Source organism: Hyperolius riggenbachi, chromosome 11, assembly GCF_040937935.1.
Source record: "Hyperolius riggenbachi isolate aHypRig1 chromosome 11, aHypRig1.pri, whole genome shotgun sequence".
Taxonomy (NCBI): Eukaryota; Metazoa; Chordata; class Amphibia; order Anura; family Hyperoliidae; genus Hyperolius; species Hyperolius riggenbachi.
The window spans coordinates 117,340,259-117,364,837 of record NC_090656.1 but is presented as its reverse complement, the minus strand read 5'-3'; the positions used below and the strand labels follow the sequence as shown (position 1 = coordinate 117,364,837).

General features: G+C 45.1%; 1 protein-coding gene across 1 annotated transcript in view; it reads right to left on the bottom strand.

Annotated features, from left to right (window-relative positions):
• The window catches only part of LOC137537855 (kielin/chordin-like protein), a 267,049-nt gene extending 243,717 nt beyond the window's left edge, over positions 1–23,332 (bottom strand). The window contains exons 1-3 of the mRNA XM_068259806.1: positions 23,261–23,332; positions 18,851–19,001; positions 4,010–4,041 (exon numbers count right to left, since the gene is read on the bottom strand). Of these exons, the coding sequence (XP_068115907.1) occupies positions 4,010–4,041; positions 18,851–19,001; positions 23,261–23,290 (213 nt within the window). The 5' untranslated portion in view covers positions 23,291–23,332. The remainder of the gene's footprint in view (positions 1–4,009; positions 4,042–18,850; positions 19,002–23,260) is intronic.
• Between the last annotated feature and the right edge of the window lie 1,247 nt (positions 23,333–24,579).

Below are 24,579 nucleotides of genomic sequence, written 5' to 3'. Positions count from 1 at the left end.
AGTGTTTAGGGTCATTGCCTTGTTGAAAGATCCAGCCCTGGTGCAGCTTCAGCTTTGTCACTGATTCCTGGACATTGGTCTCCAGAATCTGCTGATACTGAGTGGAATCCATGCGTCCCTCAACTTTGACAAGATTCCCAGTCCCTGCACTGGCCACACAGCCACACAGCATAATGGAATCACCACCATATTTTACTGTAGGTTGCAGGTGTTTTTTTGAAATGCTGTGTTATTTTTCCTCCATGCATAATGTCCATCCCACCCTAGGCCTATGGATCATAGACTTTCTCACCAACAGGCCTCAAGTCCTCAAGCTAGGAGACATCTACTCTCGAGAAAGGACCACCAAAAAAGGTGCACTGCTGTTTTCCCTGCACGCAAACAACTGCAGATCCACAGCAAACTCTGTAAAGATGATCAAGTTGCTGATGATACCACCATTATTGGCCTTGCCATCAAGGAGAACATCTAGGTGTACTGTCAGCAGGTAGAGATAATATGCCACTGGTGCAAAGAGAACAGTCTGGTGCTCAACACTGCCAAAACCGTTGAGCTGATCATTGACTTTAGGTCTTCTCCCACCCCACCTCCTATCTTTATTGATGGCACTGTGGTGGCCAGAGTTCCCGGCACCCACCTCTTGGGCACCACCATCTCCAGTGACCTCAGCTGGAAATCCAACATCACTGCCATCCAGTGGAAAGCCCAGCGGAGACTGTTCTTTCTCCGTCAACTGAGGAAGCTTGACATGATCAGTGACAGACACAAAGTTTACAGGGACATCAGGTCGGTGGAGAGAATCATTGGAAGACCCCTCCCCCGCTTGCCTTCCTGTACAACTCCAGGCTGCATTCTAGAGCGCTGAGGATCGCCAATGACCCCTCTCACCCAGACCACTGCTTCTTCAACACACGCCCATTGGGCTGAAGGCTTCGATCCATCCATACCAGGACCACTAGACACAGGAACTCTTTCTTACCCTTGGCTGTCTGCTCCCTGAACTTGCTCCACAATATCCCAACCCTAATCAGTGATTAGGGCATTGTCTCACTCTCTCTTTTTCACCTCTCTCACTATCCTTCTGGCCAGCACAGGTGTCACTTTTGGCTTCCGACCACGTCCTCTGAGATTTTTAACAGTGCGGAACATCTTGTATTTTTTAATAATACTTTGCACTGTAGTAACTGGAACGTGAAAAGATTTAAAAATGGCCTTGTAGCCTTTTCCTGACTTGTGAGCAGCCACAATGTGCAGCCACAGGTCCTCACTGAGCTCCTTTGTCTTGGCCATGACTGTCCACAAATCAACTGCAGAGAGCTGCTGATTTTCACCTGTTGAGTTGATTAAAACAGCTGTTCTGAATTAATCAGGGTAATTGGGATGCTTTAGAACAGCTTAGACTATTTGGAATGGTAAAGAACTTTGGATTTTCCCACAGACTGTGACAGTTTGTGAAGGGTATGTATAATTTTTGGAATGGACACTTTTTGCTCAAAAGTAAAAAGTTGAGAATTTTTTTTTTTTTACACAATAATGCCTCTTGTACATTGTCTTATTATCTTCTGACACACACACACACACACACACACACACACACACACACACACACACACACACACACATACAAATATACTGTATATATAAATTTACAATGCAAGTAAAATCAAAGCCGAAATTACACATGTAAGTATGCGTAATTTCGACTCAGAATTGGAACTCTGGTTAGACTTGTAATTTCAAAACTACAAAAATTGCGACAAAGTTACCCAAAGTCAAAATCGGCCATTACCAGCATCACTAGTGCCCAATGAAACCAATGTTTTAGGAACACAAGGGAAAGAGCTGCACTCACTGAAGAGGGGACCGTTGTGCCAATGCCTGGAAGGACCCCTGCACTCTGGGATGTGCTCTACTGTAGACAAAGGGAAAGCAGGCACCACCAAGTACAAAACTCTTTTAGTTTATAGGCAAAGTTCTCCTTTTGTTGTTACAATGTTTTGAAGGCTTTATGGCAACTGCCCGCTGTTTCTAACCTTCTGCCTGTTATCGGCCTGTTATCAAGCCTAGCACACAGGTAGGGGTGTCTCTAACCTTTTTGTCACTGAAGGCAAGAAGTCATGTGTCAACCCCCCCACACCCCAAAGCACCCCCCAAAGAGAAATAACCCCCCACACACACCCTCCCACACACACACATTAGAGAATATAAAGCATGTGCTGTAGTGCTGTATAGGGTGGATGCAAAATACAGGGAATCTGCCACATTTTGTTGCACACCTCTTTCCTGTGCTACCCCAGCTTAGTGAGTGGATGCGGAGTGTGGTGCAGCAGAGGCTGTGCTCTCACCTCTTCAGGTCCAGTGCAGTACTTCCGTTTGTCTACTCACCACTCACCCTGGTGCCCAGTATTTACCGCATGTAGCTTATTTACACAATACATGAGGAGAGTGAGATGCCCAACACTAGAGGGAGCAGAAAACAGACAGGATGGTCACACAGACACAGTGATGGACTCCGGAGGGGAGGTTGGAGTGCTGCTTCTGCTTCACTGTGCTCTGCCTTTGCACACTGGACTGGGGGAGAACAGTAGGGAGACAGGAACAGATAGTGGGACAAGGGGACCGAGGGATGCACAAAGGGGGAAAGAAGGAGGCACAGTGAAACAGACAGAGTCACAGAGAGATGCACAAAGAGCTGGATCATACACAAGGCAACTTAAGGCAGGTGCCTAGGCCTTGGAGAGAGTCTAGGGGCTCAGTTTATGCTAGCCACCAACTAATCTACCTAAAAATGCTAGTAGGCCATCAAGGGTGGGCCCAAAGTTTTTGCTTGCCTAGGGTACCTAGGGCACTATTTCATCTTTATCCATCTCTGGACGCATAGGGGGATTAAAGGTGGCACGAGGAGACAGGAGGCACAAAGGGAGACAGAAGGAGGCACGGGGGAAAGAAGGAGGCACAGAGGGACAAAGGGACACACAGTGAGGCAGAGGAGGCAGTGGGGACTGAAGGAGGCACAAGGGGACAGAAGATGGCAATAAAGGGGAACAAAAGGAGGCACATTCACTGATAGGGGTGTGGCTTTGTTCAAGATTTGTAGCTTTGTTTGGGGTGGGGCTTAGTTCAGGGGCTGGGCTTAATCAGGGGCATGGTGACCCCCAAAACCAATAGCACTCCAGGCAGTGGCCTGGAATGCCTATGCCTAAAAACGCCCCTGCATGCAGGCAGAAGGCCAGAGACAGCGGGATGTCACTGCCAAGCCTTAAGGGCATTGTAACAACTTTGCCAGTACAGCTTGATAACAGGTAGAAAGACAGAAACAGTGTGCTGTTGCTGTCAAGCCTTAACCACTTCAGGACCATAGTCTTATACTCCCCTAGTGACCAGGCTATTTTTTACAAGTCAGGCCACCACAGCTTTAAGGGCTCACTGCAGGGCTGTACAACTCAGCACACAAGTGATCCCCCCCCCTTTTCTGTCCACCAACAGAGCTTTCTGTTGGTGGGTTCTGATCGCTGCTGTGTTGTTTGTTTGTTTTTGTTTTTTATTTATAAATTTGCCTATTTTGTCAAATAGGTTCCCTGCACTGAAATGGTGGACTGTAGGAAGATTCAAGAAGCCTCAGGACCATCCAAATACTTCACACTACTAATGTAAGTATCTAACTTTTTTTCTGCCAACAGGTATGTCTCAAGTATAAAATCTACCTTTTCTCACCATTCTATCACTTGTGTTTCCATTAGTCCACTTCCACTCCTATGTCCCCAATACATTTTTGTGCCAACATTCACATCCATGTGGTCTAAACACATTCTTCTGATAAGATTCACCTCCGTTTCATGTTTTTCTTTTTCCACAAGCATGCATGCCCATATATATTCTTTTTTCACCAACCTTCTAACCAGTATGTCTCCATATGATGTCATATGATCATATATATGTTCAGCATAAGCGCTGGACCCATCAACAAAAAGTTTGAAAACCATAATCTATGATAGTTGTAAAAACTTACCTGATACAGAGTAAGATTAGATGTTGTACATGCTATAAAAAGAGAAAAACAAAAATGAAACATAGCAGCTCTTTAAAAAGCAATTCAACAGATACAGTACTCCTGTAATATAAATGTTCCAGTGTTCTAGAATGAATGTATCCTGCTTGTTTGGTTTTGGCTTAGGAGTTAGGACTGGCTTCATTGAAACATTTGTATATGGAACAGAGGCGCCAGCAGGATAAAAATTAATAAAATCTTTAAAAACAGCTTGGAGGAAGTAGTGGGCTTGCCTCCCAAAAGCAGACACGAGATCCTGTCTTCATATAAATCAATACATTTATTATACGGTACCCCAAAAACAGTGCAACGCGTTTCGCAGGTCAAACCGGCTTCATCAGGCAAACAAAATGGGGACAACTGTAGACAGAAAGACAATGAACAGGGCTATACAATTACTGCAGAATCCACACTTCGAATTATACAGTACAAATGATACCTACCAATAAAAAATTATATAAATAAATAAATGAGCTTCTATGTTGTTATTGTTTTAATAAAAGAATATATGCATACATGAATATATGAATTTTTATGTAATTGCTTAATTATTCGTAAATGAATATATGCGTGAAATATGGGAATAATGTGTACAGAATCAATAAATAAATAAATCCTGGATAACCCAAAACATTACGAAACATTGACCACCGATCCCACTATCACCTTGAACAACCCCCTCAAATCCTTCATCAACCATGCTTACATGTCCAATATAATCACAAAAAATGAAAAGAACTTCATTATTAACATCCAACCCACAACCACCATTCAGAGCCGGATTAAGACTATGCAGGGCCCCAAGTAGAATAATACATTTAGCCCCCCCCCCCCCCCCCCCCCCCACACACACACACACACACACTGTTGAAAGGATGTCTCCCCAGCATAAAGCATCTCACAGTAATGAGTGCACCGCTCACTTTTTTGTAAATATTCTATTTCATCTTTTCATGGAACAGACAGCACTGAAGATATGACACTGTGATACTCTGTAGAGCAGTCAGTGTACAGCTTTTCTAACAGTGTAATGTTATTTGCTGTGCAATAACATCAACACAGCCATTAACCACTTAAGGACCAGGGGAATTCTGGCTGATCTGTGCTGTGTGGGCTCTCCAGCCCACAGCACAGATCAGCAGGCATACAGGGCGATCAGACTTCCCCCCCCCCTTTTTTCCCCACTAGGGGGATATTCTGCTGGGGGCGGTCTGATCGCCGCCGCTCACATGTTCCTAGCAGGGGGGGGGGGGGGGGGCTCCTCAAGCCCCCCTCCGCAGCGTTTTCCGCCCTCCCTGGCTTTCCCTCCCTCCCCTCCTTTTACTGGGCGGCGCAGGACGTACATCCATCCTGCGCCGGAACTGACAGGCTTCAGCCTATCATATGCCGGTGATCCACGGCCAATCAGAGGCCGGGGACCGCCGATCTCCTTTACGGCGCTGCTGCGCAGCAGCGCCGTATGATGTAAACAGCGGCGATTTCTTCCCCGCGTGTTTACATTTACACCCTCTGTGAACTGGCATGGAAAGGCCACTAACGACCTGCCGACGCCTATCGGCGTTAGGCGGTCGTTAAGTGGTTAGGACAACTGTAGCGAGAGGTATGTGGAGGCTACCGTATTTATGTACTTTTAAGCAATACCAGTTTCCTGGCTATCCTCTGCCTCAAATATATTTAGCCACACTCCCTGAACAAGCATGCAGCAGATCATGTGACATTATTGTCAGACCTGGCATTAGCTGCATGCTTGTTTCTGGTGCGATTCAAACACTACTGCAGCCAAATAGATCAGCGGGGCTGCCAGGAAACTGGTATTGTTTAAAAGAAAATAAATATGGCAGCCTCCACATACTTCTCACTACAGTTGTCCAATGTCTAAGCCACTGGCAACAAAAGTGAATACAGCAAGGCAGATTTAACCCCCCTGGCGGTCTATTAAAAACCACCAAGGGGCAGCAGAGCAGTGTTTTTTAATTTTATTTTTTTAAATCATGTAGCGAGCCCAGGGCTCGCTACATGATAGCCGCTGTGCAGCGGCATCCCCCCGCCCTCTTCGATTGCCTCCGGCGATCTCCGATCAGGAAATCCCGTTCAAAGAACGGGATTTCCTGGAGGGCTTCCCCCCTATGACATGGCGATGGGCGGCATGACGTCACCGACGTCATTGACGTCATTGGGAGTCCCAATCTACCCCTCAGTGCTGCCTGGCACTGATTGGCCAGGCAGCGCACGGGGTCTGGGGGGGGGCGTGGCGCGGCGAGCGGCGGCGGCTAATCGGCGGGTAGCAGCGGCGATCAGAATGCACATGCAGCTAGAAAAGTGCTAGCTGCGTGTTGCAAAAAAAAAATCATTCCTCCAGCCCCATCAACATGGATTACTCCCACGCCGCTGTCCTCCACTGCTTCTATCGCCGGTACCGGGTCCCGTCACTTCCGCAGGACTCATCCGATTGTAAACATGCACTTCCCTTCATCTCGCCAGCGCCTGCCTTACGCATGTGCCTGCGCAGTACGGAGGGAGTGCACTGTGCGTGCGTCAACTGGTCCTGACTGGCTGAAGAGATGGGACCTGGTACCAGGGGATAGAGGCAGCGGAGGACAGCGGTGTGGGAGCGATCTATGCTGATGGGGCTGGAGGAAGCCCCAGGTATGTATAAAATCTTTTTTTTAATTTTCAAGTTCCTTCATCTCTGGTTCCCTTTAACCTCCCTGGCGGTAAGCCCTTGTTGAGCACGGGCTATACCGTGCAGGAGGATTTCTCAGGCCCTGCTGGGCCGATTTGCATGATTTTTTTTTCTTTTTTTCATTGATCTCTGGTTCTCTTTAACCACTTGAGGACCGCAGTGTTAAACCCCCCTAAAGACCAGGCACTTTTTTACTAAATTGGCCACTGCAGCTTTAAGGCCAAGCTGCAGGGCCACACAACACAGCACACAAGTGATTCCCCCCCTCTATTCTCCCCACCAACAGAGCTGTCTGTTGGTGGGGTCTGATCGCCCCTCCTGTGTTTATTTTTTTTTTAAATCAATATTTATGTTTACATTTTACAAATGACTATTTTTTTTCCTTGTAGCCCTGCTCCCTCCCTCCCTCCCTCTGCCAGCCAACCAGGCTTCAGCCTATGACAGACGATCACTGCCCAGCATATGGAGGAGACAGTCGTGTCACACGGCTGTCCCCAGTACAGCGCTGCTGCTGATCGCAGCGCTGTACCACTACTTAGACGGCGATTACGTCGTCTAACAGTCTCCCGAGCGGCAATTGCCACTCGGAGACTGAAGGCGGAGCTCCGCTCCGCCCACCGAGCAGGAGATGCGCGCGCAGCCAGCATGCGATCTTCTGCAAAACAGAGCCCCAGGACTTTACGCCAATCGGCGTTAGGCGGTCCGGGGGCTGCTGCCACGGCCACGCCAATCATAGTGACGTGGTCGGCAGAAGGTTAAGATCAACTTCATGATTGTTTACACCGAAAATGTGATGGCCCCTTGTACTTCTTTATTGTTGCCTAAGCCTGCCACGTGGCAAATGTGACTGACATTAATGTCTTGTACACACCATTCAATTTCCCATTAGATAGATGAGTTGAATCAATTATTTGTGAAAAGTCAGAATGGATTTCCAAAATGACGATCGGATCTGTCAGAAATAATCCATTTAACCTATCTATCTGACAGGAAATTGCATGGTGTGTACCAGGCATTCGAGCTGTGAGGATCTTGTAAAGCAATATTGGAGTTTATTCACTGCAAGACCAAATTAGTCAGTTTTGCTCCCTCATTCTCACTAGTCATACACAGGTCAATAATGCCTCAATATGTCTAGCCAATTGATCATTATTCCATTCAATTGTTTAGTGATCGACCTCTATCACAGCAAGTTTAATTCTGATAGGCTTCAGCAGAACTGTATCAAGCTTCAATCAAACTGCAAGTGCTGTACTGCTCAATGCAGAGCAAAGATATGGACCATCGATCCCCCACCACTCCTGTCCTGTCCCCATACCACAGAGATTGACTAGGGTCTAGGGCAGGGGTCTCAAACTCAATTTACCTGGGCGCCGCAGGAGGCAAAGTCAGGATGAGGCTGGGCCGCATAAGGAATTTCACAATCGCGGCGCATCGCCGCCTCTGCCCGCCCCTCTCACTCTTCCTTCACAGAGAGGGGTGGGGATAGGCGGCGATCCGTGCGGCGATTGACGTCAGGAGGGGCAGAGCTGAAGTTGAAAGCTCTGCCCCTTCCAGGAAATGCTGGTGGATTGCCCCCCCCGGGCGATTTGGGGGCTCTGCAGCCCTCGTTTAGCGGCGGGGATGTCGCGGATTACTTGGGAGCACTGAAGCGAACTAAAAGGAAGCTTTTGCCGGCAAGGGCCACAAAATATTGTATAGAGGGCCGCAAATGGCCCGCGGGCCGCGAGTTTGAGACCCCTGGTCTAGGGTGATAAAACTAAGGTCAAGTTCAGCAATGACAGGAACCAACTGTTAACATCACCAGCAGAACTCTTATCTATGTACTGGAGCATTGCTGCAGAGATCTAAAGACTGAAAGAGTTGAACAGAGACAAAAAACAGAACTGAAACAGACAATAAATCTTTATGTGCCTCTTATGTGGGAGATAAAATTAAGACAAATAAGTTCAGCAAAGACCGAAACTAAATGTAAACATTACGAACATAAGCCATAGGCTTTTGAGCAAATGATGATGCTACTATGAAAAAAAGTATAACTACAGATGTTTTTGCCACATCAAGTTTTCTAGCTCCTGTATGGAGAGATCACATTCCAGCACCCAGTCTGTGTCTGACAGCTCTGAGCTAAGGCGAGGGGGGTAACACTGTGTGTGCCTGCTTCTTATCTTTGTAGTAGAGAATTGCTGCAGAGATCTTGTTTTTAAAGACTGAAAGAGTTACTAAAGGACTACATGAACAGAGGCAAGACATCTTTATGGGCCCTTTTGACCTCCTGGGGCCCATAAGCAGTTGATTAGTTTGCCTGGTTGAAGATCCAGCTCTGCCACCATTTACTACTACCTACCTAAAATACATAAAAATCTACATAAACCACCAGGTAGACCTATCATATCAGGCATGAATTCTACCACTTGCAACCTTTCTAGATTCCTAGATCAACATTTACAACCACACGTACAGTCTCTTCCATCCTTTCTCAAAGATTCCCAGCAGCTTATCCTGTTTCTACAAGACATCGCATAGCAGACAGACTTCATCTGGCTTACATGCAACGTTACAGCCCTCTACACCAATATCCCCCACTCCTTTAGTCTCCAGGCCCTACAACACTCCCTAGCCACCAATCCATCAATGCCAACCGCACAGCAAACCTTCCTACTACAGTGTGCAGAATGTATACTTCATAATAATATTTTCATGTTTAACAATAAAATCTATCACCAGACGAGCGGTATGGCAATGGGGAGCTCTTTTGCCCCATCATATGCCAATCTCACTATGGGCCTTCTGGAAAAAATAAAACTATCCCCTGACAACCCAACATATCGCCAGACACGGCGCTCGTTTCCCTAGCACCTAGCCCCACCCACCCAAACTCACCTGGCCCCCATCGGCTCGCTCATTCTTAGAATCACATAAGATGCACTGAGGTGCTAAACATAATACTGCTGAAATCCTGGTAAGTGCTTTCTCTCCATTTACTATATTATTCTCTACTTATGGTATTTCTTTTGCTCCCTTTTTGTCTCCATTTAATATCTTGTAATTATACTCTATCCCCGCCTTTCCCCACACCCCTACCTGGTCCATACAATAGGTATGTTTCATCTCACCAGTCTGCCCACCCTAGTTTACTGCTTGGCTTCTACGCTGCATACAAGCAGTTTATTTGGCCTCCATACCAATATAATCTGGATTAGCTCACGTTCCCCTATAACCGCCCTCTTCCCCCCCCCCCCTCCTTGGTGAGCCCACCTTCCATCTTTCATGCATTTGCTCATTTATGAATAATTGATCAATAATTCCATATATTTATGTACACATATAATTAATATAATAATAATATAAAAACTCATTTATTTATTTATTTATTTGTATACATTATTCCCATATTTCATGCATATATTCATTTACAAATAATTAAGCAATTACATTAAAATTCATATTCATGTATGCATATATTCTTTTATTAATCAATAACAACATAGAAGCTCATTTATTTATATAATTTTTAATTGTAGATATCATTTGTACTGTATAATTCGAAGTGTGGATTCTGTAGTAATTGTATAGCCCTGTTCATTTTCTTTCTGTCTACAGTTGTCCCCATTTTGTTTGCCTGATGAAGCGGGTTTGACCTTCGGAATGCATTGCACTGTTTTTGGGGTAAAGTATAATAAATGTATTGATTTATATGAAGACAGGATGTCGTGTCTGCTTTTGGGAGGCAAGCCCAATACCTCCTCCAAGCTATTTATAAAGATATTTTGATAAATTTTTATCCAGCTGGTGCCTCTGTTCCAAATACAAATACACTGTGTCCACTCCTGGTGGAGGGGAGTGCTTCCCCCTTTTCTTGTTTCTTTGCTACAGAGAGCGACTTCTTAATCCTGAGTGGGGACAGGTCTAATCTCCTCACCAGCCTGCATAGTGGTTGCCTGAGTGGTAACCCTGGTTTGTGAGTATTACATTTTCTCACTTAACTACTTATCAATTGTCCTTAACATACTTCACTATATTGGGCTCTTGGTTCTCCTCTTTTTATACCCTCATTGAAACAGGTTAACATTTGTCAGCCACCAATGTGTAGCAAATGAATATATACAGCTGTTAAAAATGAAATTTCCTTCACCTGCCAGGGACCTTAAGAACTATGTTGCCAGTCTGCATGTCCTTATCAAATGAGGTTTTTTTTTGTTGTCATTTTTTGTATAGATAAACTTTGGAGGGATATTTTCATAATTGTTTTTAATGTATATACCTGCAGCCATATCACCCTTCCCTTCTTTATTTTGTTTGGCTTAATAAAATCAGAAGAAATCTCCACCTAGTCCTATGTGATGACACCTGTGAAGATATGGTTGTATGATTGTCATACTCACCTAAGAATAGTGGATGTTTGGAGCCTGACAATAAAATTGTACAACCTAGTCCTTCTGCTTAGCACATTTCCAACATCCATCCTTTGACGACCCTTCTTGCTGTATAGTTCATAGCTGTATTATATTCTGTTATGGTGGCCTTAATTGGACAAATAATTGGAGCAGTGGGAAGCACACAACAAGCAAGTGAAGTAGAAACAAGCTCAGTGACACTTTAACTGGCTCGGGACTATTGAGGTAAGATTTTATGCAACACTTGCGGCTTCTACCTCTAATGCGGCAGAGGTTTTTCCCGGACCCGAGCCAATTGTTGCTCACTGTGGATGCTGATTTAGCTGTCAGGTTGGGAAGGAGACAGTTGCATTGGCTCTCTACATTGTCTCCTTACCAGGTATTCACTGTGACCCAATCACAGTGATCCCCAATTCAGGAGTGAAAAAAAGGCTCTGGTCCTTAACGTGAACCTGAGATAGTTCACTAGCGCTGATATATACTTACCTGGGGCTTCCTCCAGCCCCATGAATAACGTAGCCTTCCTCCTCTGCCCCTCCGTTAAGCCGCTATGACTCGTAGTTATCCGAACAGTAGCAGCTTCTGCACATGCACAACTCGGCTGCACGTGCACCCCTGGTCATGCTCCTGTCCCCAGGAGCATTCTGGGTCTGTGCAGTAGTACTGCACAGACACAGAAGGCTCCAGGGAACGTGAACGTGTTGGGTGTGCACTTGGCTGAGCTGCACATCTGCAGAAGACCTCAACTGACGACAACTGACCGGATTAACGGCATTCGTATCTCTAGAACAGAGGGGCCGAGGAGGACAGCGAGGGAAGCCAGGGTGTTTATTTGGATTCTAGACTACTCCTCACGGTTTAGGGCCCCTAAAATGCCAGGGCAGTATAGGAACCCCACAAGTGACCCCATTTTAGAAAGAAGACACCCCAAGGTATTCCGTTAGTAGTATGGTAAGTTCATAAAAGATTTTCTTTTTTGTCACAAGTTAGTGGAAAATGACACTTTGTGAAAAAAAAAAACAATTAAAATCAATTTCCGCTAACTTGTGACAAAAATAAAATCTTCTATGAACTCACCATACTCCTAACGGAATACCTAGGGGTGTCTTCTTTCTAAAATGGGGTCATTTGTGGGGTTCCTATACTGCCCTGGCATTTTAGGGGCCCTAAACCGTGAGGAGAAGTCTTGAAACCAAATGTCGCAAAATGACCTGTGAAATCCTAAAGGTACTCATTGGACTTTGGGCCCCTTAGCGCAGTTAGGCTGCAAAAAAGTGACACACATGTGGTACTGCCGTGCTCAGAAGAAGTAGTATTATGTGTTTTGTGGTGTATTTTTACATATATCCATGCTGGGTGGGAGAAATATCTCTGTAAATGACACATTTTTGATTTTTTTTACACACAATTGTCCATTTACAGAGAGATTTCTCCCACCCAGCATAAATATGTGTAAAAATACACCCCAAAACACATTATACTAATTCTTCTGAGTACAGCGATACCACATGTGTGACACTTTTTTGCAGCCTAGGTGCGCTAAGGGGCCCAACGTCCTATTCACAGGTCATTTTGAGGCATTTGTCTTCAAAACTACTCCTCACGGTTTAGGGCCCCTAAAATGCCAGGGCAGTATAGGAACCCCACAAGTGATCCCATTTTAGAAAGAAGACCCCCCAAGGTATTCCGTTAGGTGTATGGTGAGTTCATAGGAGATTTTATTTTTTGTGACAAGTTAGTGAAAAATGACACTTTGTGAAAAAAACAATAAAAATCAATTTCCGCTAACTTTTGACAAAAAATAAAATTTTCTATGAACTCGTCAAACACCTAATAGAATACCTTGGGGTGTCTTTTTCTAAAAAGGGGTCACTTGTGGGCCCAAAACCGTGAGTAGTCTGGAAACCAAATGTCTCAAAATGACTGTTCAGGGGTATAAGCATCTGCAAATTTTGATGACAGGGGGTCTATGAGGGGGCAAATTTTGTGGAACCGGTCATAAGCAGGGTGGCCTTTTAGATGACAGGTTGTATTGGGCCTGATCTGATGGATAGGAGTGCTAGGGGAGTGACAGGAGGTGATTGATGGGTGTCTCAGGGGGTGATTAGAGGGGAAAATAGATGCAATCAATTCACTGGGGAGGTGATCGGAAGGGGGTCTGAGGAGGATCTGAGGGTTTGGCCGAGTGATCAGGAGCCCACACGGGGCAAATTAAGGCCTGATCTGATGGGTAGGTGTGCTAGGGGGTGACAGGTGGTGACAGGAGGTGATTGATGGGTGTCTCAAGGTGTGATTAGTGGGGGGAATAGATGCAAGTAATGCACTGGCGAGGTGATCAGGGCTGGGGTCTGAGGGCGTTCTGAGAGTGTGGGCGGGTGATTGGGTGCCCTAGGGGCAGATAGGGGTCTAATCTGATGGGTAGCAGTGACAGGTGGTGACAGGGGGTGATTGATGGGTAATTAAATAGTGGGTGTTTAGAGGAGAGAACAGATGTAAACAATGCACTTGGGAGGTGATCTGACGGCGGGTCTGCAGGCGATCTGATGGTATGGGTAGGTGATCAGATTGCCCGCAAGGGGCAGGTTAGGGGCTGATTGATGGGTGGTAGTGACAGAGGGTGATTGATGGGTGGCAGTGGTAGGGGGTGATTGATGGGTGATTGACAGGTGATTGACAGGTGATTGACAGGTGATCAGTGGGTTATTACAGGGAGGAACAGATGTAAAGAATGCACTGGCGAATTGATAAGGGGGGGTCTGATGGAAATCTCAGTGTGTGGGCGGTTGATTGGGAGCCCGCAAGGGGCAGATTAGGGTCTAATCTGATGGGTAACAGTGACAGGTGGTGATAGGGGGTGATTGATGGGTAATTAGTGGGTGTTTAGAGGAGAGAACAGATGTAAACAATGCTTTTGGGAGGTGATCTGACGGCGGGTCTGTGGGCGATCTGATGGTGTGGGTGGGTGATCAGATTGCCCGCAAGGGGCAGGTTAGGGGCTGATTGATGGGTGGCAGTGACAGGGGTGATTGATGGGTGATAGGTGATTGACAGGTGATCAGTGGGTTATTACAGGGAAGAACAGATGTAAATAATGCACTGGCGAATTGATAAGCGGAGGTCTGAGGGCAATCTGAGCGTGTGGGCGGGTGATTGGGTGCCCGCAAGGGGCAGATTAGAGTCTGATCTGATAGGTAACAGTGACAGGTAGTGGTAGGGGGTGATTGATGGGTGATTGATGGGTAATTAGTGGGTGTTTAGAGGAGAGAACAGATGTAAACAATAGGGATGGCCCAGCCTTGGAGAACTCATGGAGAAGCACATGATCAGTTTGATCAGCTGATAGATTTGTAAGGCTCTGATTTGGTTTTCATGATCATGTGTTAAACCAGGAAATCATCACAGCAAAGCAGAGGCTTACAAATCTATCAGCTGATCAAACTGATCATGTGCTTCTCCATGAGTTCTCCAAGGCTGGGCCATCTCTAGTAAACAATGCACTTGGGAGCTGATCTGACGGCGGGTTTGCGGGCAATCTGATGGTGTGGGTGGGTGATCAGATTGCCCACAAGGGGCAGGTTAGGGGCTGATTGATGGGTGGCAGTGACAGGGGGTGATTGATGGGTGATTGACAGGTGATCAGAGGGGATAGATGCATACAGTACACAGGGAGGGGGGTCTGGGGGGGGGGAGGGGTCCTGGGGAGAATCTGAGGGGTAGGGGGGTGATCAGGAGTCCCCAAGGGCAGTTTAGGGAATAAAAAAAAAATAGCGTTGACAGATAGTGACAAGAAGTGATTGATGGGTGATTAGGGGGGTGATTGGGTGCAAACAGTGTTCTGGGGGGTGGGCAGGGGGGGTCTGAGGGGTGCTGTGGGCGATCAAGGGGGCAGGGGGGGGGGCAGATCAGTATGTTTGGGTGCAGACCAGGGTGGCTGCAGCCTGCCCTGGTGGTCCCTCGGACACTGGAACCACCAGGGCAGGAGGCAGCCTGTATAATACACTTTGTATAAATTACAAAGTGTATTATACACTTTGTATGCGGCGATCGCGGGGTTAACAACCCGCCAGCGCTTCCGAACGGCTGGCGGGTTGTCGTCGCGGGTGGGCGGAGTCAGTTGCCAGGGGAAGCGCGAGTCATCAATGACGCGATCGCTCCCCCGGCATGTCGAAAGGACGCAACGCCCTTGGGCGTATTGCGGTCCTTTCGGCATCCACTTTGCCGCCGCCCATCGGCTGTGGGCATTCGGCAAGTGGTTAAGAGAAAGAGATAAAGAAGGTCATGTTGCTATTTTTTCCTTGAAAAGCTTAGATCTGTAAAAGGTACAGCCGGCTTATTTCACATAACAAATATACAGCTATGCTAAGCTGTATCTGAGAATGTAAGTTGTAGTCAGGTCTTAAAGGGACTCCGAGCAGTAACTAAATTCAAAATCTGAACATACCTGGGGATTTATCCAGCCCACCATAGGTCGGGAGGTCCCTAATTATGTGCTAAATCAATACAAATCTGTGCGCACAGCTTAATTCTTTCTGAATTTGAAAATAATCCTTAAAGGAACACTATCAAACCAAGTGTTCTAAAATGGCAATGTACAAATAATGTCTAAGTAGCTGTGTAAACATTGTCCTACTTTTCATGTTACATATCAGAGGCAAAAGCTTTAGTTGTGTGGAGATTATGGAATGTTTCATTTGCAGAGGTGAATCTCTGTTTCAATATTACACTGTTTTTTGCATGTCATCCTGCAATTAGATTATATGTAAAGCTGTGGTGTCAGGTGTCGCACACAGTTACAAATGGTTATGTTGCACATAAGATACATTTTCTCTGTTCTCTGCAGACAGTTCAGTCAGAGAGACACAGGACACAGGCAGCGGCAGCTGCAGCTGCTGAGAGCTTCCTCTCACACACATGGTTAACAGATGTACTGTGAGAGAATCCCCCTCCCCTCATAGTTCACTCACCCATCAGTTTTGGCGACAGTAAAGTGTGAATTTGATAACAGTAAGGGCATGTTTCCACTACACGCAGATTGGATGCAGAATGGATGTAAAAAAAATGACTCAAATGAATGCTTATGGTAAAATCTGCATCAGAAAAATCGCGTTTAGTGGAAACAGGCCCATAGACATTCATCGTCAGTTTTTCTGCATCCATTCTGCATCCAATTTGCATGTAGTGGACACAGGCCCTTAACAAAGAGATAAGCATTCAAATGTATGCACCAGTACTTAGCAGCTCTTCCTAAACAATTCCTATCTCAATTGAAAAAAAAATGTTAATTGATAGTGTTCCTTTAAGAGTTAAAACAGGTGTTAATGACACCAGAGTATTTTTTTCTAAATCAACCCCGTGTTTTAAAGAGCATTCTAAACAACCAAGAATTTTAATACCTTAAGAGATTAAACCAAAAAATAAATAAAATAAATAGTTTGGGCTTGAGGTGAACTTTGAGGTGAACTTTGCAGAAAGCAAAGCAATCTTTTAGGTTAACTTCACAGTGTAGAGCTGCATTGCATTCACTGTTAAAACAGGAATGCAAGACAACAGAGGGGAAACATTGCACATTAGGCATGCATTGCATTCCATAAAATGAAGCATTCAGTCAATGAAAAGGTAGCAGGAAAAAAGCTGAGGGTGGACAAAAAGGGTGCCGCCAAAAGATTCTAATGCAATTATCGTTAATACGGCGAAAAAAGCAGAAAAAAGGGTGCCACAATAAATATCGTTAACACATTAGAACATTAAAGTTTTTGGAGTATGAAGCTTGCAATGTTATAGTTTTTATCATATTATTTCATTTGTACGTAGAGATTTTTTGTTATCAAAGATATTATCGATTCTATGTGTAAAAGGGTGTTTCTGCAGAGGGAGTGGTTAGGGTTAGGCACCACCCAGGCGGTGGTTAGTTTTGGAAACACGGGGCAGTTAGGCACCAACAAGTGGGTTAGGCACCACCGGGGGGGGGGGGGGGTTGGGTTAGGCATCACTGGGGAGAGGGGGGGGTTGATTAGGGTTAGGCACCACCAGGGGAATGGTTAGTTTTAGGCACCATCAGGGAGAGGGTTCTGTGTGAGAGTAGGGTTAAGTTAAGCTGTATTGTTGAATTACATTACGTTGATTTTTAACGTTAACATCTTTTCACTATTACTTCCTGTCTGTTTTTACAACGGTATTTATCGTTAACCAAGTTTGACAACGATGTTTATCGTTATGAGATTTCATTAACCACCATTCCCATTTTGTTATCAAGCTGGGCCCTTTTTTCATGTGCATGAAAAAAGCGCACAGTGAAAAAACGGCCCGGCTGGAAAATGAAATGGCGATAAACATCATTGTCAAACTTGGTTAACGATAAATACAATTGTAAAAACAGACAGGAATTAATAACAAAAAGATATTAACGTTAAATTGTTACGTAATTCAATAATACAGCTTAACCCAACCCTACTCTCACACAGAACCCGCCCCTGGTGGTGCCTAAAACTAACCACTGCCCTAGTGGCTCCTAACCCTAACTACCCTCCAGTGGTGCCTAACCATAACCACCCCCCGGTGGTGCCTAACCCTAACCACTCACTTTGCAGAAACACCCTTTTACACACAGAAACGATATTATCTTTGATAACGTAAAATCTGTACATACAAACAAAATAATATGACAAAAAACTAGAATGTTGCAAGCTTCTAAAACTATAACATCTTTCAATAACTATAATGTTCTAATGTGTTGGTAAAGGGACTCCGAGCAGTGCAGAAACTATGGAAAGATGCTTACCATTTTGAAGCTCTCTTTCTCCTCTTTCCAACAATATATAAACCGCCGCCCTATGTCTTTTTGTTTTCGCTATTTTCGCGATAGAAATTGCGGCAAACGCAAATTCGATCGCGAAAATAAGGAAAACTAAAAGGCGTAGGGCGGTGGTTTATCTGTCGTTGGAAAGAGGAGAAAGAGAGCTTTAAAATGGTATGCATCTTTCCATAGCTCCATTCAGCTACCGACTTTGGGGAAAAGTCATCCTGCGTAATACAAGTAACTATGGAAACTTTTTTTTTGCCGTATTAACGATAATTGAATTAACGTCTATGGCGGCACCCTTTTCGTCCACCCTCAGCCGGCGCCCTTTTTTCATGGCACCCTTTTTTCATGCATGCAATGAAAAGTATGCCTCACTGTCACTGTTAACGTGCGTGTTATGCGGTAACGCGGCTACACTATCCATTTTGTTGGATAGTGTAGCCTGTTTGATTACACCGCACCAGATGTTTTGTTGGATGGTGTAGCCTGTTTGATTACATCGCACCAGATGCACTCTGAATGTCACATAGACTTACAATTGCAGTGCAATTTTGTGCACTTCAACGCCCCACTGTGAACCTAGCCCAGGCATGGGCAAACTTGGCCCTCCAGCTGTTAAGTAACTACAAATCCCACAATGCATTTGCCTTTATGTGTCATGACTATGGCTGTCAGGCTCCCGCAATGCATTGTGGGACTTGTAGTACCTAGCCTGATACAACCTATCACTTCTAAAGCTTAAATTTAAAAAAAAAAAAGGTGATACCAAACTTTAATTGAACTTGTAGAACTACAGTAGGTGTTTTTGTTGAAACATAAACAGAAAGCTCCCTAAAACATTGAAATTAATGAATGTGTGCCTCCAACAAAATTCTTATCTTAACTGAAAACATGAATGGAAATTATAATTACACGGTACATACTTGGACAGATTGACACAAAGCAACATTTGTCTTCATCATAACGTCGTATCAGTGGGTAGTTACAGTCGGGTTTTGGTGTATCTTTACATTCAAAAATTGAGATATTGACCATTTTACTGTCTGGACAAACTTTATCTTTACATGGTGTACGCTACAAAATAATAGGAAAAAAAAGTGCAGTTAGCCAGCAAGTATAAAAGGAGTTTGAAAAACAATATTTTACAATTGCATACTAATTCAACAAAGAAGTTTGCACCTCTTTCCTAATCTTTCATCATGAGTCACTTTACAGTATAATCTTTTTGGAACAGTTGAATGAACTTTGCATAGTGACCGCTCTTTCCTCTGCACTTGACTAAAACTATCTTCAACTAATGCATTCATGGAAAGGCATTTTAAGTCCATTCCAACAAATTTGTTCTTTCTCTTTAAAGTGAACCTCCGGACTAAAAATCTACTCAGCAGAACTGAAAAGGCTTGGTGTTTCTTTAACAGTTTCACGGCATCAGAACTTTGTTTCTCTTACCAAAGCATAATTTTTAGCTGCATTTTTATCTAAGCTCCACCCATCAAGGAAAAAAAACCTGGGCTTTTTTTCCCTGATGCTGTGCAGAGCATGATGGGATTTCCTATGTTGTTATTCACGTTGCCTAGCAACTGGGAGAGGGGCTAAGGACACAGAACAGTTGGAACTGTATTTCATGCTCCCTGTCACCTCCTTTCAACCAAAAAGATGGCTGCCATCATGAAATCAAACATTTGCCTGTTCTTTTAAAACAGGGTGGGTAAGAGATTATATTACCTATCTATTTTAATTAACATAACTAATGTAACTTAATGACAGTATGTTTGTTTAGGCTGGAGTTCCTCTTTAAGTATTTCTGCTCCCCTTATCCTCTGTACAAACGACTATTAATAGAACCATAACCTCCTGACCCAACCAAGTTTCGCCGAATCTTACCACCCCATCCCTGGTGGTGCCTAACCTTATCCCTCAGGGGTGGTGCCTAACCTCAATCCCTCCTAGTGGTGCCTAACCTTAATCCCCTTTTGTTTGTGTAATATACATTAGTATATGATCATTTGTGGTTTTATGTAGTGTTGCTCGAAGTTGGATACCCCCGATCACGGATTCCAATAAATCCGGCAACGGCAGTCCCAAAATCTGGATAAGTCGTGATTGTGGCCCGGAATTTAAAACGGACTTCTGAATTTGAGTTGGATTTTAGCCTTGATTACCATTTGAATCCGTGATCACGGGTCGTGATTCGGATTTACCTTTAACATTAATAGCAAAGCAACCATAAATGCTACAATCCCCAAAATTGCATGAATTATAAGGGTGAGAAATGGATACAACTTAAAGCAAAAAAAAATCAAAAAGTACTTTTAGTTTTTGAGAAAATCGATTTGAAAGTTATGGTTTTAAACATGGAAATACACTTTTAAGGAAACCTAAACTGAGAAGGATATTAATTTTTCCTTTGAAAATAATACCAGTTGCCTGACTCTCCTGCTGATCCTGTGTCTCTAATACTTTTAGCCACAGCCCCTCAACAAGCATGCAGATCAGGTGCTCTGACTGAAGTTAGACTGGATTAGCTGCATGGTTGTCTCATGGTGTGTGATTCAGCCACTGCTCCAGCCAAAGAGATCAGCAGGACTGCCAAGCAAATGGTATTGTTTAAAAGGAAATATCCATACCCCTCTCAGTTTAGGTTCCCTTTAAGCAGTCCCTTGCAAACTACAACCATGCAGGCAGGTGAAGAGTCGCAATGGCACCTGGCGGCGGTACCACTAGAGGAGGATGAGTGAATGACAACACAAAAACTCCCTGTTATGATCGCTGCTGCAGCAGGGATTGCTGGCAGTAGTAGTGCTGCAGCTCAGGCAGTTCTGATCTCTTTCCATGCAAGCTGCATAGCTTTGTCTGCCTTTCCCTGCTGTCAGCTTGTGACTGATTATCATTCACCTGTGTGGGAATCTGCATGTCTGCTCCCATTGGATGACCTCAGTATAAAGATCTGCTTCCTGCAGGGTTTCCTCGGGCTATCATAGTTTCAGTGTAAGCTAGTCTTGCTGTTGCTCAGCCCCAGACCGTGTTTCTTGTTCTAAAGATACTTTGCTGGTTTTTGCATCATATATTGGTTCATTGCCCATATATATGCATACCAGCACGTTTATTATTTTCCTTGTATTCGTGTTACGTTGATACATCAGTGACGCTGATATATACGTACACGAACTGTTTATATCCTGTGTTCAGTTAGTCAGTTCCAGCACGTTTTGGTGGTTGCGCGTATCGTGATCACCCGTGCTAAGCTAGTTATCCTGTTCCTGGTCCTGTTTGTGGATTGCGTTCATCTCTGCGAGGAGATAACGAATCCTTCTGAATCCTGTCCTGTTACCGTTTGTGGATTGCGTTCATGTCTGCGAAGAGATAACGAATCCTTCTGAATCCTGTCCTGTTACCGTTTGTGGATTGCGTTCATCTCTGCAAAGAGATAGCGAATCCTTCTGAGTCCTGTTCCCTGTATCGTTCCAGTCCTAAGTCAGTGTTCCTGCTTATGTCATATATCGGTTCATTGCCGATATATACATATGTTAGTCAGACGTTACAAATAGTTTCATTGATAGCTGTAATTGTAATACGTTAGGAAATCATACTTATTGTATATTTATCTGTGTTACGTTCATCTATCTTGATCCTGCTATTTCCTGACTATCCTGTCCTGTCTTTGTGAGGCATGCCATCGCCGCAACGCATTGGCTGCCTCATTCCAGTCTGTTTTATTGTGGACGCTTGCTGTCACTAAGTAGTGGCTAGTTAAGTAAGCGTTCATTCTGTCTACCTGTCCTGATCTCCTCAGTTCTGGTTATGCGCTCAGTGCTACTTTGCGCTGAGACGTTATCACGAAAGTATTGTTTGTGGCTGTTCGGATCTGCACCGGCTCTGTGCGCCACAATCTCCTATTGGAGTCAGTCCTCTCCTCCACTAAACTGGGGATATCCTGATTCCTTGTGCTGGTGTGTGTACCTCCTTCACGTCAGCTTATGCATCGCGTGCTGACCGTGGAGAATACACCACCAAGCCTAACACTCCCAGAGTTTTTTTTTTCTTTTGCAGCGATAGCAATAAATGACATGGCAACAGAGGTGTCCGTGTACCCTGTCAGTGGGAACCAGAGATGCTCGGATACCCCTTTTAAAAATCTGAATTGATCCAGATCCGGATACCCAGATATCCGGATCCGGATCAGATATTCGAATCTGACTGTTTAGATATCCGCGTTCACGTGGATATCCGAACGCATTATTCGCGGATATCCGACCTATTCGGATATCTGGATAGAAAAACCGGAAGTGCGCTTTAAATAGCTTTAAAAAGGGTTTTTAGGGTAAATGAGGCATGTACCATCATTATTTTGCAAAGGGGAACACTAATTGATGATGTGGGGACTTCAAATCCCCCCCCCCCCCCATAAAAAAATTGGCTGTCAATTAACATCAGGCCTAGGTTCCAGACAGCGGTCCTGCAGCCCACATTGTGTCCAAAGTCCAACCGCACAACTGGGACATGACAGTTTTCAGCCAAGACACCTCCAAAAAATTATGCAGCAATTGTGTTTTGGGTTAAATATAGGTGGTATCAGTGGCCTGTGGCACCCTGGCCTAGTGGTGGGAGCTGCACAGGCAGCAGGAGCAGGGCAATGCAGCAGCAGGTGTACCGTGTGCCAGGAGCATACCGGATGTGACACGTGACACTTGCCAAGTGTCATGTGGCACTTGTCAAGTGTCACGTGGCTTTTGGCACGTGTCACTTACCAAGTGTCAATTGGCACGTGTCATGTGGCACTTGCCACTTACCACTTGTCACGTGGCACTTGCCAAGTGTCACGTGGCACATGCCAAGTGCCACATGACACGTGCCACATGACACTTGGCAAGTGCCACGTGACACATGACACTTGGCAAGTGCCACGTGACAAGTGACACGTGGCAAGTACTGAGTGACAGACAGACAACAGAGGAGAAGACACTAGTGCACACTAACACATTAATGATTTAACAATAGTGTAGTGATAGGGAAGTGGTTAATCACTAAACAGCTTATCACTGACTGTGTGCAGCCCTTGGCCTAGCAGCTGTGCAACACACACTCTAACTGTCACACTATGAGACATCAATCAAGCTAATGAATGATTTAACTATAGTGTAGTGATAGTGAAGGGGTTAATCACTGAGCTTATCACTGGGTACAGCCCTTGGCCCAGCAGCACTGCAGCTGTGCAGCACACCCTCTAACTGTCACGCTTTGAGACATCAATCAAGCTAATTAACGATTTAACTATAGAGTAGTGAAGGGGTTAAATCAATGAACAGCTTTAGGTTTATAACTTTGTAAGGCACCAGCACTGGAGCATGTCTCTCAGGAAGCATTCAGCAAGCCATGATGATCTGTCTCATCATGGCAGCCCTCCTTATTATACAGGGGGGCTGGCCAGTGTTCCTTTCTATGATTGGGTGCCAGGGCTTAGGCTGGGAGGCCTCTGATTAGCTTAATGAGGTCAGGTGGTGCCGGCCAGGGTTCCCCTCTGTGATTGGTTGCTAGGGATTCTGCTGGGAGCCCTCTGAATGGCTCCAGGACATCATCACCTTAGTTACAGTATTTTGGATCCGGATACCCACAGATATCCGCGGATATCCGGATTATGCGCCCAACTATCCGCAGATAGCTATCCGGATTTGGGCCCAGCTATCTGGAATCCAAATCCAGTTGGATAGGCCTTAAAAGTTCGGATATCCAGGTTACCTGGATATCCGGAATCCAGATGAGCATCCCTGGTGGGAACACAGACTGCTGTTGTTAAATACGACATTAGAGGTGGCAGTAGGAGGACTAAGCAGCAATCTGTGGCAGCACAGAAGAAGAGTATGGTGCATCACTGGTGGCACCACAACACGATAAATCAGCCCAAAAATTGTAGCATCCGTGGACCCTGTTGGTGGGTACACAGACTTTAGTAGTTAAATACAACATCAGCAGCAGCAGGAGGAGGACTAAGGACTCAGCAGCAGCACAGAAAGGCATGGCACCTCATTGGTGGCACCACAGCATGAGAATAATTGTGCCCAAAAATTGTAAGTATCCGTGGACCCTGGTGGTGGAAACACAGACTTTAGTAGTTAAACACAACGTCATTATCAGCAGCAGGAGGAGGACTAAGTACTTAGCAGCAGCACAGAAGAATATGGAACCTCACTGGTGGCACCACGGCTCAAGAATAATCATGCTCAAAAATTATAAGTATCCGCGGACGCTGGCGGTGGGAAAACAGATTTTAGCAGTTAAATACAACGTCAGCAGCAGAAAGAGGAGGAATAAGGCCTCAGCAGCAGCACACAGGACCATGGAACCTCCCTGGTGGCACCACAGCATGAGAATTGTGCCCAAAAATTGTAAGGTTCTGTGGACCCTGGTGGTGGGAACACAGACTTTAGTAGTTAAATACAAATTTCAGCAGCAGCAGGAGGAGGACTAAGGACTCAGCAGCAGCACATAAAGGCATGGCACCTCACTGGTGGCACCACAGCGCGAGAATAATTTTGCTAAAAAATTGTAGGTATCCGTGGGCCCTGGTGGTGGGAGCACAGATTTTAGTGGTTCATTGGAAAGGCAGGCATTATTCTAATTCCCAGGCAGGCAGTCAATTCATGCCTCCCTGTTG